The sequence below is a fragment of the Hyperolius riggenbachi genome, chromosome 5 (genome assembly GCF_040937935.1).
Source record: "Hyperolius riggenbachi isolate aHypRig1 chromosome 5, aHypRig1.pri, whole genome shotgun sequence".
Classification (NCBI taxonomy): domain Eukaryota; kingdom Metazoa; phylum Chordata; class Amphibia; order Anura; family Hyperoliidae; genus Hyperolius; species Hyperolius riggenbachi.
In genome coordinates, this window is record NC_090650.1 from 201,202,588 (window position 1) to 201,219,401 (window position 16,814).

The 16,814-nt window shown below is 46.7% G+C and overlaps 1 protein-coding gene across 4 annotated transcripts in view; it reads right to left on the minus strand.

Moving 5' to 3' along the window:
- Nucleotides 1–16,814, minus strand: part of PDE1C (phosphodiesterase 1C) — a 1,357,122-nt gene that overhangs the window by 200,430 nt on the left and 1,139,878 nt on the right. For all 4 annotated transcript variants that reach the window (XM_068236575.1, XM_068236577.1, XM_068236578.1 and 1 more), the window contains one exon: nt 11,435–11,610. In XM_068236575.1, the coding sequence (XP_068092676.1) occupies nt 11,435–11,610 (176 nt within the window). The remainder of the gene's footprint in view (nt 1–11,434; nt 11,611–16,814) is intronic.

Here is a 16,814-nt window from a genome sequence, read left to right on the forward strand (position 1 = left end):
CTTAGTGAGCAGGAGCCAGGAGGTGGTAAAGGGTGGTAAGGCACATTAACGATGGTTCTTAGCCAGTTCATGTCCCCCTCTCGCCGACAACAGGGGCCAGGAACTCGCCTTCCACCCACGCCTGGTTCATCTTGAGAAACGTCAGTCTGTCCACAGACTTGTGAGACAGACGTGAGCGTTTCTCGGTGACCACACCACCAGCTGCACTGAAGCAGCGCTCGGACAGCACGCTGGAAGGGGGGCAGGACAGCACTTCCAGGGCGTACTGCGCCAGCTCGCTCCAGATTTCCAGGCGCTTGACCCAATACTCCATGGGATCAACAGGGGCATCGCTGTCAAGCCCGCTGTAGGACCCCATGTAGTCAGCCACCATGCGGGTCAGGCGCTGGCTGTGACCGGTGGAGGATGCTGCTGCATGCACCTCCTCTCTAGTCACTGCTGCCGGAGCCTCTACAGTCCTGTAGAGCTCGCTGCTGAGAGACAGCAGGTCTGTGGGGCGCTTGCTGCTGGATGCAGGCACCTGCTGCTGCCTCTGTGCTGGCTGCTGGACAGTGGGGGTGGAAGGCTGGGGGAAGGCTTCCTCCAAGCGCTCAACAAGGGCCTGCTGCAAGCTCCTTATTTGTTGCGCTGGGTCTCCTCCTGCAGGCGGCAGGAACTGGCTCAACTTCCCCTTGAGGCGTGGGTCCAACATCATGCTGATCCAGATGTCCTCCCTCTGCTTCATCTGGATCACCCTGGGGTCTCTGCGCAGGCACGTCAGCATGTGCGCTGCCATTGGGAAGAGGCGGGCCACGTCTGCTGGCACATCGACGGCAGTGCTGCTGTCCTCATCCTCCTCCTCTGCCTCGTCAGCCTCATCCTCTCTCCACCCCCGCACCAACTCAGCTGCACTGTGCTGCTCCCCCTCATCAGCAGCAAGGTCAGGGACCTCCACCAAGTCCTCCTCCTCCTCCCCCTCAGAGGTGGACTGTGCAGCTGCTTGCCGCTCCTGCTGGTCCAAGGCTGCCGCTCCCTGTTCCAGCAAAGCATCGAGGGCCCTGTTCAGCAGACAAACCAGGGGCACCCACTCGCAGACCATAGCATGGTCCCTGCTCACCATGTTAGTGGCCTGCAGAAAGGGAGCCAGCACTAAGCACACCTGCTGCATGTGCCTCCAGTCATCATCGGGGACGATGGACGGGATGTTGCTGGTCTTGTCCCTTCTCTGAGCGGCGGAAACAGTGGCCAGGGCAAGGTACTGGTTGACAGTGTGCTTCTGTTCAACCAGACGCTCCAACATCGCCAGGGTGGAGTTCCAGCGAGTCGGAACGTCAAGGATCAGCCGATGGCGTGGCAGATCCAGCTCCTTTTGCACGTCTTCCAGGCTCGCACAGGCTGCAGCCGAGCGCCGGAAGTGACGCACAACGTTCCTTGCCATTTCCAGCAGTTCGCCCATCCCCTGGTAGGTGCGCAAGAACTTCTGCACCACCAGGTTCAGCACGTGGGCAAGACAGGGGATGTGGGTCAGGTTTCCCCTGTCTATTGCGGCAACCAGATTGGCCCCATTGTCGGCCACCACCTCTCCGACTCTGAGGCCTCTGGGGGTCAGCCAAATCCTCTCCTGCTCCTGGAGTTTGGCCAACACATTGGTTGCCGTCAGCTTGGTCTTCCCAAGGCTGACCAAGTGCAGCAGCGCTTGGCAGTGGCGGGCCTTCACGCTGCTGCTGAGGCGGGGGGTTTGGCCAGGTGTGCCGGAGGATGGCAGAGGATCGGAGGAACCTGCTGCAGTTCCCCTGACCCTGCGGGGTGGCACCACCCACTGTGTTGCTGCTGCTGCTGTGCCCGCTGCTGCACTCCCATCCTCACCCCCTTCCACCAAGCTGACCCAGTGGACAGTGAAGGACAGGTAGCGGCCTGTCCCGAAGCGGCTGCTCCAGGAGTCCATGGTGACGTGGACCCTTTCACCAACCGCGTGCTCCAGCCCTCGCTCCACATTGGCCATCACAAAGCGGTGCAGTGCAGGAATGGCCTTGCGGGAGAAAAAGTGTCTGCTGGGGAGCTGCCAGTCTGGGGCTGCGCAAGCAAGCAGCACACGAATGTCGCTCCCCTCCTGCACGAGCGTGTACGGCAGGAGTTGGGAGCACATGGCCCGTGCCAGCAAGCCGTTCAGCTGCCGCACGCGACGGCTGCTGGGAGGCAGAGCCCTAACCACCCCCTGGAAGGACTCGCTCAAAAGGCTCTGGCGTGGCCTTTTGCTGGCACGGGAATCAGCAGACACAGCGGAGGAGGCCACTGAGGACTGGCTGCCAGAACAGGCCTCAGTGTCGGCGGCAGGAGTTGCAGAGGGGGGAGGAGCAGTGCGTTTCCGCACTCCTGCTGGTGCTGCTGGAGGAGCAGGAGGGCGGGTGGCTGCTGTTGCTGCTGCTGCTGAAGGCTGTGCAGTGATGGGTGTGGTGCCACTGCCAGCACCAGATGCCTTCAGCCTCTGGAACTCCTCATGCTGGTGGAAATGTTTCGCAGCAAGGTGGTTGATGAGCGAGCTTGTGCTGAACTTTAAGGGGTCTGCACCTCTGCTCAACTTCCGCTGACAGTGGTTGCAAGTGGCGTACTTGCTGTACACAGTGGGCATGGTGAAATATCGCCAGATTGGTGACAGAAACATCCCCCTACGGCATGGAAGCGCTGCTGCCTGTCTCCCTGTGGTGGTTGGGGGGGGGGGGGGGCTTGGGTGCGGCTGGTGGTGGTACTGGCAGATGCTGCTGCTGCTGCTGCTGAGCCTGAGACACCAGCAGGCTGTGGGACCTGCCTACTGCTGCCAATGCTTGCAATGATGCGCCTCCTTGCAAGGCCCACAAGAGCATCCTTCTCCTCCTCCTCAGAGCTGCTGAGGACGACATCCCCTGGAGGTGGTGGCACCCAGTCTCTGTCTGTCACCGGGTCATCATCATCCTCCCCCTCCTGAAACATGTCCTGCTGGGATGATGACCCCCCAAACTCCTCTCCTGATGCATGGATGGGCTGCTTGACTGTCGCCACAGTCTTGCTGTCCAATCCCTCATCCCCCAAAGTACCCATCAGCATCTCCTCCTCAAAATCGCCAACAACAGCAGACAATACCCTGATGGTGCCTGGGGTAAAAATACTGCTGAGTGACAGGTCGCCAACTTGTGACGGTGAACTGGCCTCCTCCCCAGACCCTGCTGGGCGGCTGCTGCGAACAGGGGTGGTGGTGGTGGTGATGGTGGTGAGGGTGGAGGCCTCGGATGCAGAGCTGATGGCGGGCTGCTCATCCTCCGTCATGAGTTGCACCACAGTGTCTGCATGCTTTTCCTCAATGGGACGTTTCCGACCCGGCTGGAGGAAAATCGGAGCAGGTGCTACACGCTGCTGCTGCTGTGTCTCTGGAGCGTGAGTTGCAGATGCTCCTGCTGGGCGGCGCCCAAGGCGTCCACGGCCAGTGGCTATGGGAGGAATGTTAGCCACTGACGCTGCTGCTGCTGCTGCGGAACTGTGCATGGTGGCGCGGCCGCGGCCTGCCACAATGCTGCTCCCTCTCCTCCTGATTCCCTTGCTGCCCTTCCCCTTGCCCAAACCGCGCTGGCTGCCACTTCCAGACATCTTCGATGTTTTGGGCGTATAGACAAAAGTTTTTTAAAAGGGCGGGTGAAAAGTGGGGTACTTTAATGGAGTGGGTTGGTGGGTGAGGTGACTGAGTGAGTGTCCCTAGTACAGTAAGTAAGTAGTAACAGTCAGGAAGTACAACTAGCAGTTACAATAATCAGTAGTAAACACAAGTAAATTTAGTGTGTGTACACTACAGACAGTGAGTGCACGCACGCGCAAACACGCGCAGGAGCTAGCCTATGAACAGTGACTGAGTGAGTGTCCCTAGTACAGTAAGTAAGTAAGTAGTAACAGTCAGTAAGTACAACTAACTAATTACAATAATCAATCAGTTATCAGAAGGAAATAGAGTGTGTGTAGTGTGTGTACACAGACAGTGAGTGCACACACGCAGGAGCTAGTAGCCTATGAACAGTGACTGAGTGTCCTAGACTCCTAGTACAGTAAGAGTAAGTAGTAACAGTAAGTACAACTAACTAATTTCAATAATCAATCAGTTATCAGAAGGAAATAGAGTGTGTGACTGTGTGTAGTGTGTGTACACAGACAGTGAGTGCACACACGCAGGAGCTAGTAGCCTATGAACAGTGACTGAGTGTCCTAGACTCCTAGTACAGTAAGAGTAAGTAGTAATGTCATGATTCTGTTGCATTGGTATACAATGCAAGGGAATCGCAAGGAAGATTGCTCTGTCAGTATGCAAGAAACACTGAGACTGGAATTAAAGGAATAAACATAAAGATTTATTGTAATCAGCATAAATGTTGCACATTAAGTTCATGCACAGAGTTATGCAACTAAACAGTTACACAGCTTACAAACAAACAATCAGCATTAAGATCATGCAGAGAATCAAACAAACAGGACGCATAAACAAGATTAAGTTTATGCAGAGAATCTGACCATCAGAATGCATGCACAATTAGCATTAAGTTTATGCAGAGAATTACTCTATCAGGATGCATAAACAATTAGTATTCAGTTTATGCAGAGAATCATGCAGACGTCAGGCAAGTAATATAAGCAATGGAGCAACTGGAAACTAACACAAAATCAGAACATATCAGGTATTGCAGATGCTATGGACCCCCTGCATATAGGATAATATGCAAAGGTATCCAAGCATAACAATATAGTGTGCACACTGAACCCCAAACCTGACTAATATATACACATGAGAATCATATACATTATATACAGAGACAAAGCATCAGAATTATAATCGGCAGGCAACGGAACGTCAAACATGCAGGGTCAAACCAGAGATACAAACAAGATACAAATCGCTTAGGCAAAGGGTTAGTCAAAAACAGAAAACAGGTCAAACACGATAATTACAAATACAAAGCTGAGCAAGACAGGAAGGCTAGGACTCAGGATCAGGAACTGACTTTGATGAGCTAGCACAGAGTGGTCTGTAAAGGCAGCTTAAATAGTGTCCAAAAAGTCAGATGACAGAGTCCAGGTGATCACAGAGCTGCCCTCATTAAATCTGCAATAACAGTTCTTGTGAGAGAGACCTCTGCTGGTGGCAGAGGATACTTCCAGCAGTTTCAAACTCTGAGGACACAGATGACATCTGCTGGCGAAATGGAGGAAGTTCATCAATCGTTCAGGAAATTCGCCAGCAGATGCATTTTGTGACATTACCCCCTCCTCAAGGAGCGGTCTCCGAACGCTCCATATGAACTCACGTCCACCAGGATCCCAGGACATACTGGGCAGAAAGGCAAGGCCAAGGAGGGCATGGGCGAAAAAGTGTACAAACATAAACACGGTAACAGGCAAAATGATGGGCTGAGTAGATTCAGGGTCATCAGGTAACAAATGTTGAAGATCAAACTGGAGACCTTTAGGCAATGCAACAGCCCAAGATCCATGTGCAGAAGCACCAGGCAAGACATCCATAGGACTCCAGGATGTGCAAACTTCAGGTAGCATAGTAGACTGAACATCGGCAGGAACACCAGACTCGGGAGCAGCAGCAGGAACAACAGGCTTGGGGGCCACAACAGGATCAACAGCAGACTTGGAAGTGGTAGCAGGAACAACAGAGTTGAAGGCCATAACAGGAACAACAGCAGACTTGGAGGCCACCGGAGGAACAGCAGCAGTCTTGGAAACCACTGAAAGGACATTAGCAGACTTGGAAGTCACTGCGGAAACATCAGATTGGGGAGCAGCCACAGGAACCCACGACTTGACAGGAACAGTAGGATCAAACGGCTTGGCAGGATCAGGCTGAGCAGGAGACCTGGAACCATCAGGCGGGATACTATCAGGGGTAGCAAACAGGATGCCCACGGAAGAAGCAGCAGGCAGGATGCCCTCAGGAGCGGCAACAGGCAGGATGCCCTCAGGAGCGGCAACAGGCAGGATGCCCTCAGGAGCGGCAACAGGCAGGATGCCCTCAGGAGCGGCAACAGGCAGGATGCCCTCAGGAGCGGCAACAGGCAGGATGCCCTCAGGAGAGGCAACAGGCAGAATGCCCTCAGGAGAGGCACCAGACAGGAACTCATCCGGAACAGCAAACTTGGAAACAGCAGCTGGAACAGTGGAGTTGGAGGCAATAGCTGAATCAGCAGTCTTTGAGGCAACAACAGAATCATCGGACTGGAGAGCAGCCATAGGGTTACCGGATTCAGGAGCAGCAACAATATCACCAACCTTGGAAACAGCAGCAGAGTCCCCAGACTTGGAAGCGACAGCAGAGTCCCCAGACTTGGAAGCAACAGCAGAGTCCCCAGACTTGGAAGCAACAACTGGAACAGCAGACTGGATACCCTCAGAAGCGGCAGCAGACTGGATACCCTCAGAAGCGGCAGCAGACTGGATACCCTCAGAAGCGGCAGCAGACTGGATACCCTCAGAAGCGGCAGCAGACTGGATACCCTCAGAAGCAGCAACAGAGTCACCAGACTTGGAAGCAGCAGCAGAGGTCTGTGACATCTGAGCAGTAAACTGGAAAACTTCAGGTAGTGCTGCAGGCGGATTAGCGACAGACTGAATAATCTCGGACAGGGTAGCAACAAAAGTCTGTGAAGGCTGGGCAGCAGTTTGCATAACCTCAAGCAAAACAGAAGACGGGATAACTTTAGGCAAGTTAACCGGTTGGGACGCTTCAGACAGGACAGCAGACTCAGTAGTCTCAGACAGGACAGCAGACTGTGTAACCTCATGGATCTGGACCTTTGGATGAGCACTTGGCTGGGCCGTTGGCTGAGCGCTTGGCTGGACCGTTGGCTGAGCGCTTGGCTGGACCGTTGGCTGAGCGCTTGGCTGGACCGTTGGCTGAGATCCCAATACAGTCTGTGCGGACTGGCACTGAAACTGTGTGAACTGAGCCTGTGCGGACTGAGAGCAAAGTTCTGCAGGCAAGGAGCAAAGTTCTGCAGGCAAGGAGCAAAGTTCTGCAGGACTGGATACTGCAGGATGAACATGCTGGGGCTCTTCAGGCCTGCCAGGCTGACCCACTGTCAGCAAATCTAGTCCATGAAAGAGTCCACAGAGAAAGGCGAGGGACTGCTCAGGACTGACTGGAGATTGCTGAGGACACACATCAACTGGAGTCTGTATGGAGCTGCATGGAGTCTGCACCGACTTGGATGGAGGCTGCACACGACTGGAATCGGCTGGAGGCTGCTCACGACTGGAATCGGCTGGAGGCTGCACACGACTGGAATCGGAGTTGGTAGGAAATAATTTTTTCTTCTTTTTCTTTTTGGATGATGACTTATTTTCTAATGATCTTTGCCAGGACCAAGGTGTAGTTCTGACTGCAGTTTGCAAGGAAGTAGGTCTCCTTTGACGGTTGGAACCTGACAAGACAGAGTCTTTATAACTGGTTGCTAAGGGCAACGGACACGTTGGGTCTCCCTTAGTAACAGGTATGACTTTAACTGCTGCAGATTGTGAATTCTGGCCAGAGGTGAGTACAGAGTTAACAGAGGAAGGAGAAACATGAAAATGAGAAGACAGAACCCTTTGCCAAGCGATTATTAAGGCAGAAGCAGCTTCAGGCTTACAAAGTCCATTCGCACACATGGATTTAACACTTAGCAAACACTTGGTTACCAATTCCTCACTTTGTTTGCAATAAAATTCCATAAAACTTGTCCTGTCATCATTTAAATACCAGTAATAAGCATCAATCTCTTCAGCAGTCATATCAAAACAGGCTTGACTTTTGCAGATACCTTGATCAATGGAGTCATTCAAACCACTCAGGTATGCATCAGCATGCGGTTTAACAGGCTTAGAGGAAAAATTAAGATCACAATCCCTGTCACTTTTAACACTAGAAAATTTACTGGATCTGACTGAACTATGATTGATTACTGAGTACGGCATAAACTGACTGCCAGAATCATCAGAAGGAGGGAAATTTTCACGCAATAGATCTTTCCAGATATCAATTAAGGGAGCCACAAAGTGATTCATACAAACCCCCATATCAACTAAAGCGGATGCAGAATCTATGCATTCATTCAAAAAGTTTTCACTGGTATCAAAGTAATAATCAATAAAGTATTCCTCATCACATTCCATCTCAAAAACTAAGGCCTCTATTTCCCATTTTTCAAAAGGAGGATCCCATGAACTCTTGTCATAGGCAGATTCATTATCCAGAGCATAAGTTTTAGGGTGAACGGTCTGCATGGAGGTGGCTGGAACATTATTTGGTTTGCTCTGGTTTAATACTGCTGTGGGAATTTTGCAGGGAAGAGGAACTGGCAAGGAATTGGTTACAGAGGCTTGATAAATATGGTAGGTGGTGGGAGACTTCATAAATTCAAGAGTGTGTAGAATTTTTAACAAAGGCTGAACATCAGATTCAAGGAATTCTCCCTGCTGGACATATGAATTGATCTGCCTAATACTTTGCACCAAATCATCATATGAATATTCATAAAACTTATCAAAACAGAAACTTTCATCATCCTCAGCCAAACAGCAATGATAATCGATATTTGCATAATTCCATTTAATTCCCATGGCGGCAAACCTACTCTCAGTATTTCCTGGTGACAGAATTTTTGGCTAGCTCATCTGTCATGATTCTGTTGCATTGGTATACAATGCAAGGGAATCGCAAGGAAGATTGCTCTGTCAGTATGCAAGAAACACTGAGACTGGAATTAAAGGAATAAACATAAAGATTTATTGTAATCAGCATAAATGTTGCACATTAAGTTCATGCACAGAGTTATGCAACTAAACAGTTACACAGCTTACAAACAAACAATCAGCATTAAGATCATGCAGAGAATCAAACAAACAGGACGCATAAACAAGATTAAGTTTATGCAGAGAATCTGACCATCAGAATGCATGCACAATTAGCATTAAGTTTATGCAGAGAATTACTCTATCAGGATGCATAAACAATTAGTATTCAGTTTATGCAGAGAATCATGCAGACGTCAGGCAAGTAATATAAGCAATGGAGCAACTGGAAACTAACACAAAATCAGAACATATCAGGTATTGCAGATGCTATGGACCCCCTGCATATAGGATAATATGCAAAGGTATCCAAGCATAACAATATAGTGTGCACACTGAACCCCAAACCTGACTAATATATACACATGAGAATCATATACATTATATACAGAGACAAAGCATCAGAATTATAATCGGCAGGCAACGGAACGTCAAACATGCAGGGTCAAACCAGAGATACAAACAAGATACAAATCGCTTAGGCAAAGGGTTAGTCAAAAACAGAAAACAGGTCAAACACGATAATTACAAATACAAAGCTGAGCAAGACAGGAAGGCTAGGACTCAGGATCAGGAACTGACTTTGATGAGCTAGCACAGAGTGGTCTGTAAAGGCAGCTTAAATAGTGTCCAAAAAGTCAGATGACAGAGTCCAGGTGATCACAGAGCTGCCCTCATTAAATCTGCAATAACAGTTCTTGTGAGAGAGACCTCTGCTGGTGGCAGAGGATACTTCCAGCAGTTTCAAACTCTGAGGACACAGATGACATCTGCTGGCGAAATGGAGGAAGTTCATCAATCGTTCAGGAAATTCGCCAGCAGATGCATTTTGTGACAAGTAACAAGTACAACTAACTAATTACAATAAGTAATCAGTTATCAGAAGGAAATAAGAGTGTGTGTAGTGTGTGTACACAGACAGTGAGTGCACACACGCAGGAGCTAGTAGCCTATGAACAGTGACTGAGTGTCCTAGACTCCTAGTACAGTAAGAGTAAGTAGTAACAGTAAGTACAACTAACTAATTACAATAAGCAATCAGTTATCAGAAGGAAATAGAGTGTGTGTAGTGTGTGTACACAGACAGTGAGTGCACACACGCAGGAGCTAGTAGCCTATGAACAGTGACTGAGTGTCCTAGACTCCTAGTACAGTAACAGTAAGTAGTAACAGTAAGTACAACTAACTAATTACAATAAGCAATCAGTTATCAGAAGGAAATAGAGTGTGTGTAGTGTGTGTACACAGACAGTGAGTGCACACACGCAGGAGCTAGTAGACTATGAACAGTGACTGAGTGTCCTAGACTCCTAGTACAGTAAGAGTAAGTAGTAACAGTAAGTACAAACAACTAACTAATTACAATAATCAATCAGTTATCAGAAGGAAATAGAGTGTGTGTAGTGTGTACACAGACAGTGAGTGCACACACGCAGGAGCTAGTAGCCTATGAACAGTGACTGAGTGTCCTAGACTCCTAGTACAGTAAGTAGTAACAGTAAGTACAACTAACTAATTACAATAATCAATCAGTTATCAGAAGGAAATAGAGTGTGTGTAGTGTGTACACAGACAGTGAGTGCACACACGCAGGAGCTAGTAGCCTATGAACAGTGACTGAGTGTCCTAGACTCCTAGTACAGTAAGTAGTAACAGTAAGTACAACTAACTAATTACAATATTCAATTACAATAATCAATCAGTTATCAGAAGGAAATAGAGTGTGTGTAGTGTGTACACAGAAAGTGAGTGCACACACGCAGGAGCAGCTAGTAGCCTATGAACAGTGACAGTGAGTGTCCTAGTACAGTTACAGTATATAACTACAATACTAATACAATCAGTAGTAAAGGACAGCAGAAATACTGGTATAGAATAGAGAGAAATAAACAGAGGACAGGAGGACAGCTGCCCACACAGGCAAGGCCCTGAGGCCTAAAGCTGTAAGCCTGCAGCAGCTGGCCTGTCTCTATGTAACACAAAAGCTACTAACTAAAATACAATGTCTAACTAACTAACAACAATATAGGTGTGTATAGGAGGTGTATGTGAGCAAAAACGCTAGGTAAATGACCACAATAAAGCTCTTGCTAAGCCAAAGCACAAAGGAGCAACTCTCTCTCTATGCAAGTCTCAGGCAAGGACGGAGAAACGGAACATGGCGGCCGCTATTTATAGGGTAGGGGCTGGCCAGGGTCCCCCTCTGTGATTGGCTGCCGTCAGAGGGCCTGGGAGCCCTCTGATTGGCTCTAAGGACATCAATCGGGCTATGACGCTATTCGAGCTCGGTACCGAGCTCGAATAGCGCCGTTTTGCTCGAATAGCTCGAATAGTGAATGGGCTATTCGAGTGTACTCGAATAGCCCATTCGAATAGCTACAGCTATTCGGAGCTCGAATACCGAGCTCGAATAGCTGGAAAAGAGCTCGAATATTCGAGCTACTCGAATATTCGAGCTCTGCTGAGCACCACTGCAATCCGCACTCCTTGCAATTCTTGTGCACGGCACACATTGCAATGCGGAAGAGACATAACACTACTACAATGCAATATTAAAGTAATTATAATGACTGTAAGTTGGAAATTAATTTGGCATTTAATTCACCTTTGCCTGCCTGTGTCTTCCACTTTTCTCTGTTCTGTAGCACAACATCATACCACGCATTTTTAAAACTTTTGAAGTCCACAGTGAGGATTGAGCAGTTCAAAGAGGCACTTCCTTCAGATCCAGTGCTCTTCACACTCGATCGTTTAACTTCTGAGGGGGTTATGCTGTTTAAACTGAAAAATAGTCAATGCAAATAATTAGAGAGAAGACATTATGCAAGCTAATTACACATACAGTACAAACCACTATTGCGAAAATTGTAAAATTTAAAATCCAAGTAAATGCACACAAATAAGAAGTATGTTTCTTGCAGAGTAAAATGAGCCATAAATTACTTTTCTCCTATGTTACTGCCACTTACAGTAAGCAGCAGAAATCTGACAGAACCGACAGGTTTTGGACTAGTCCATCTCTTCATGGGGGATTCTCAGCATGGCCTTTATTATTTCTAAAGAGACAATGGCTATCATTCATAAAAGTATGTTCGGTTAAAAAATCTGGGCGGGAAAATACCACATTCGGTATTTTAGACTTCTGTGTGCTAATTCATAAAAGTATTCACAGGTGCAGTAGAAATGCGGTATTTTACCAAACTAAAGTGGCGGTAATGAGAAGAGAAGCTGGCTTAGTTGATACATTAATGAGCAGCTGGCTGAGTTGTTACATTCCTGTTCTCTGTGCAGAGACAGCAATACAATAAAAGAGGCATCCCCAACTTCCCTTTAGATGTGCATGTATTGTTAAACTGCTTCTGATAGCCCTGAATCTGCTCTGAATCTGTCTATTAATCTTTCTAAACAATCTATTGATTTGCCACAGCTTAGAAGAACTTCAAGAAACTTTACACATGGCAGGCTTTCTGATGTGAAATAACATCTGAAACAGGTACCCAAGAGGTTAAAAACACAGCCTGGGGTATTCAGGGAAGCCTTGTTTGTTCTGAATACTCTGCTGCTGGCTTTTACACAGTCCCTCTTATCTCACTCTTATTGCACAGTTATCACCTCTCCACAGCAGGTGGTATTCTCCATGTCATTACTGACTGCTCTAATCTTTTATGAATTGACATTTACTGACATGTGCTGGAGGAGTTCACCACAGAAGTCGGTACTTTACCTCACTGCTCGGGAATTTCAGCTTTCCTAAGTGCTCAGTAAAGTCAGCTGTTTTCAGCATTACTGTAAGATTTTTACTACCTACTGTAAGGGACAGCAACATAGGAGAAAAGTAATTTATGTCTCATTTTACTCTGGAAGAAACATACTTCTTATTTGTATGTGTTTACATCATTTAAAATGTTTATGATTTTCGTGATAGTGGTCCTTTAGTAGTATTCAATATTGATGTAACAGTCTTAAAGATAAGGAACACAATTCTGTATATGTTGTGATAGTAAACGTAGCAAAAAAAAGTGTATCTCTAAATAAAAATAAAGATAAATATAGGTGCATGCACCTACATAGGCCTGACATGGCTATTTTGGAATCTGCAGAATAACTCTACAAATATAAAGCATCTATTATGGAGCATATACAATGGGGGATGACTTACCGAAAGGCTACTCTACACCTCCTCCTGGGTACAGGGCAGCGTATAGGGTCACCAAGTCACAATGATCACTGCAGAATCCAACTGTCACTACAACCTTTAGCACTTATGCACTTTAAGCAGGGTTTCTTTTTTGTGTACATTACAGCTTTCTGTTCTTAGTGGCCCTATCACTAACTCAGTTATCATGCCTAAAAGCTTTGCACGTGCAAACTAGGGTGCTAAGTAGTTTGCACGTGCTAACTACATAGGCAAATGCAGGGGGGGATTACAGCTGCCCAGAATCCCCCCTCAGACCAGAGACGGTGCAGTGTCTGGGGCCAGGCACAGGTTGAGACGCCAGAATATCTGCAGGCATCCTGCAGTTTACAGCACTGCCCCCTTTCTTTCCCTGCTACAGTTGACTTTGGATGTTACAGCAGCGTGTGTACCGAGCATGGAGCAGCAGCGTGTGTACAGAGCATAGAGCAGCAGTGTGTGTACAGAGCATGGAGCAGCAGCGTGTGTACAGAGCATAGAGCAGCAGTGTGTGTACAGAGCATGGAGCAGCAGCGTGTGTACAGAGCATGGAGCAGCAGCGTGTGTACAAAGCATGGGGCAGCTCTTGGGAACTTAACAGTCAGGTATGAGCACAGCCCTGTGCCCTGCTGTGTCAATGCTTCACTTTCCCCTTATTACCAATGTCGGCTGTCCTCATTATTATCTGTATCCAAACTTCTCCTGATCGATCCCATTGTCGATCGAGAGCAGATCGGACACGTCGGAAATAATCGCCAGATCCCGTCAGTCGGACACTAAATTGCATTATGTGTACCCAGCATGATGTCCTACCATATTATTATACTGTATTGTACGTGGCTGAGTGAGACCTTTCAGGAATCCCACCCTGAAAATCCTCGGTTTTCCCATGAACTACTTAGCACCCTAGTTAGCACGTGCAAAGCATGTTAGCATGTGCAAAGTGGCCTTTCACTGGCGTGCTAACACTTTGCACGCTTTAGTGAATCAAGCCCCATGAGTGACAGTGTAGCTTATCCCAATGCTATTCAAATGCTGCTTCAATGGAACCAGACAAATACACATACCTTTAAGGCTGGTCCACACTGGGGTGCTTTTTAGCAGAGTTTCAGAGTTATAACACTGTATCCCTATGGAAACATTATCATTGCAGCATTTGCAATTGCTGTAAGTAGAAAATGTCCTGCATGTAGAATTTAGAGAGTGATTGTGGTGTGATTCTCATTCCCTGGATGAGGGTTGCAAAACATAATCACCAAAATTGCAATCGCTAGGCAATTGTGATTCCATTTAGCGATCTGAGTGTGAACCTAGATTTTGTTGTGGATAGAGATTTGCTTGAATTTTATCAAGGTTTATTTTAGCATCAACATTTTCGTCTGATACAATTTTTTTACAAAAATATTATGGCTTTTCCTAAAACAATATGGATTTTTGCAAAAATGAGAACTTTCCTCAAAAGGGGCCCATGTCCATTGAATTCTATGCAGTTGATGAAAGTATGTTTTCATATGCCCATACAATTCCTGAATATCCTGATCTGTGTAAAATTGTGTAGTTTTCACAAATCTATGGCAAAAGGAAAATGGCTACATTCCCTCATCACTAATAGTTGGCACCTGTGAATAAATCCTGATATAAAACCCTATATTGCATAGTTTTACCACCTCATCAGTCCTCCTCATTGTAATTTACCAGCAGGCACCAAAGCTGGATGAAAATCTGATGCCAAGCCTGACTTCTAGCTTGCACCTGACTTATGTGACCTCTACCTGACCATTGCATTGGTGCAGTGGTTGGTCTATGACATCAACCAGGGTAGTTGGGCAGTAGATAGGTAGGAGTGTGTCTGGCAGGCATAGAAGAAGCCACTGAGCGCATTATGTATTAAATAAAAATAAGGAACATCTAGTAAAATGTAGAACACCTAAATCTAACATTCAATGGTGTATTTCTTAACACTTTCTGATCCTGTGTTGGACTATGCTTGACATCAGCCTTTTGCACTTCAGTTCCAATGTGGGACGTAGTCAAACAAGGAGAAAAATGGCTGCCCCTAGGAGCTTCCTAGCCGGATCTAGTCCAGAACAGCGATAGCCACTTTACATCAAAGTGTCAGACTGCCAGTCCAACTTTTTGTTGCTGTGCCATGTAATATCAATATTATATGAGTGCATTTGGGTTCCGTGTTGCCTACACCACCACCAGGTCTAGTCCAGCAAGGTGTCAGGCTACATGGATCTTGCTGAGTAATCCAATGACCCTTTTAGCTCCCAGAGCTCCCAGTCCCTTCAGCCCTCTGTACAAGAGATATTAGCTTCTAAAACTCATCTGTCTCCCAAAAACTCACCAATTATTATATTAAATGAATGTATAGCAAAAATGCTGGCATTGAAGCTCCTGCCATAAAAGGTTTTGGACACAGTTCCGTTCTGTGAGGAAAGCATGGGCCACTACTCCTCCAACTCCAGGGCTTTTACCACTGCTACCCAAACATTCATTTCTGCCACACCTCCTGCAAGGCCATATACAGAGGACCATGTGTTTAAGCTGCCCACCACTACAGATCTCTGAAACATCGAGAACTTGGCGAAAAGAAGTCACTCTGCCCAAGAAGTCTTGATTGCATTGCTAAAAAAAGGTTGAACCTTGACATACACCATCCTGTCTCAAAGCTGGAAACATTATCTAACTTGCCTAATCTCCATGCTCCTCTCCAGTGATTGACTAAGCATTACCTTGTACTCATACTGTGCTGTGTGATCTGGTTTTCTTGTATTCCTGTATTGTCATATTGCTGTTTGTCACCCCTAAATATTGTCTGTAACCTAAATTAATGTGTAATATGTTGGAGCTTTATAAATACAATAAATAATAATAATTATCTGCAACATTGAGGCCAACCTGCTTGCTACATTGCGCTAATCCATTTTCCAGTTGTCCCAAACAAGAAAATAACTTTGCACCAGTCTTGAGCTATGCAATCCTTGCACTTGTTATTTGGAGTGAGGAAGTGCCCCATGTCATGTGTGGTAGGGATATTGTCAGCTGGATAAAACTTAAATATATAGGCTTACCTCTAAATGAAGGGGGTAGCCCAAATAAATTAATACAATTTTTAAAGCAAGATTGTCACCATAAAAATCAAATTTCAACAGCAACTGGTCTGAGTGTATTAAGTGACAAAGATGCTAATCCTGCATTCAAAACTTTCAAAACTTTTTCTGCTGTTATGATTTGGAGTTATCACATACTTAAGGAGCACTGGCCCTTTAGTAGTCAGTGCCAAACAGTTGCATGCTGGGGTTCTTGTTATCTATAATATATTCCTCCTCTTCCATTTATTTCCCTGCCTAGATGCCTATCTGAAACCTGATCCCCTGCTCATTTGTGTTTACAAGCAAGGCTGAGGTGACTCAGCGATTGGAGGAGAAAAGTAAAAAAAGTTAAGGGAAGAATGACATCAGTATTTAGCCTCAGCTGTGGGCAAAAGACTTGGCCCCCACCAGGAACAGAATTCTCTTCATTTACTATATAACATTCACTGAAATCAAAACGTAGACAGTAAAATACATGTGCTATGTAAGTAGATCAAGTATTTATCTACTTATATATGTGTTTTTTTCCCTGGCATAGTATGGCTAATTGTACTGCTTTAATAGAAACCAGACACTTGAATAATAAGATGTTTTGCGGATCGCAGTCCGCTTCCACAGATCAAATCACAAAAAGTGTCTTAATACTGGCATTTTGCAAGCAGGGAGCTCCTCTAACTACCAAAAGAGGATCAAAAATTGTATACCACACCAAA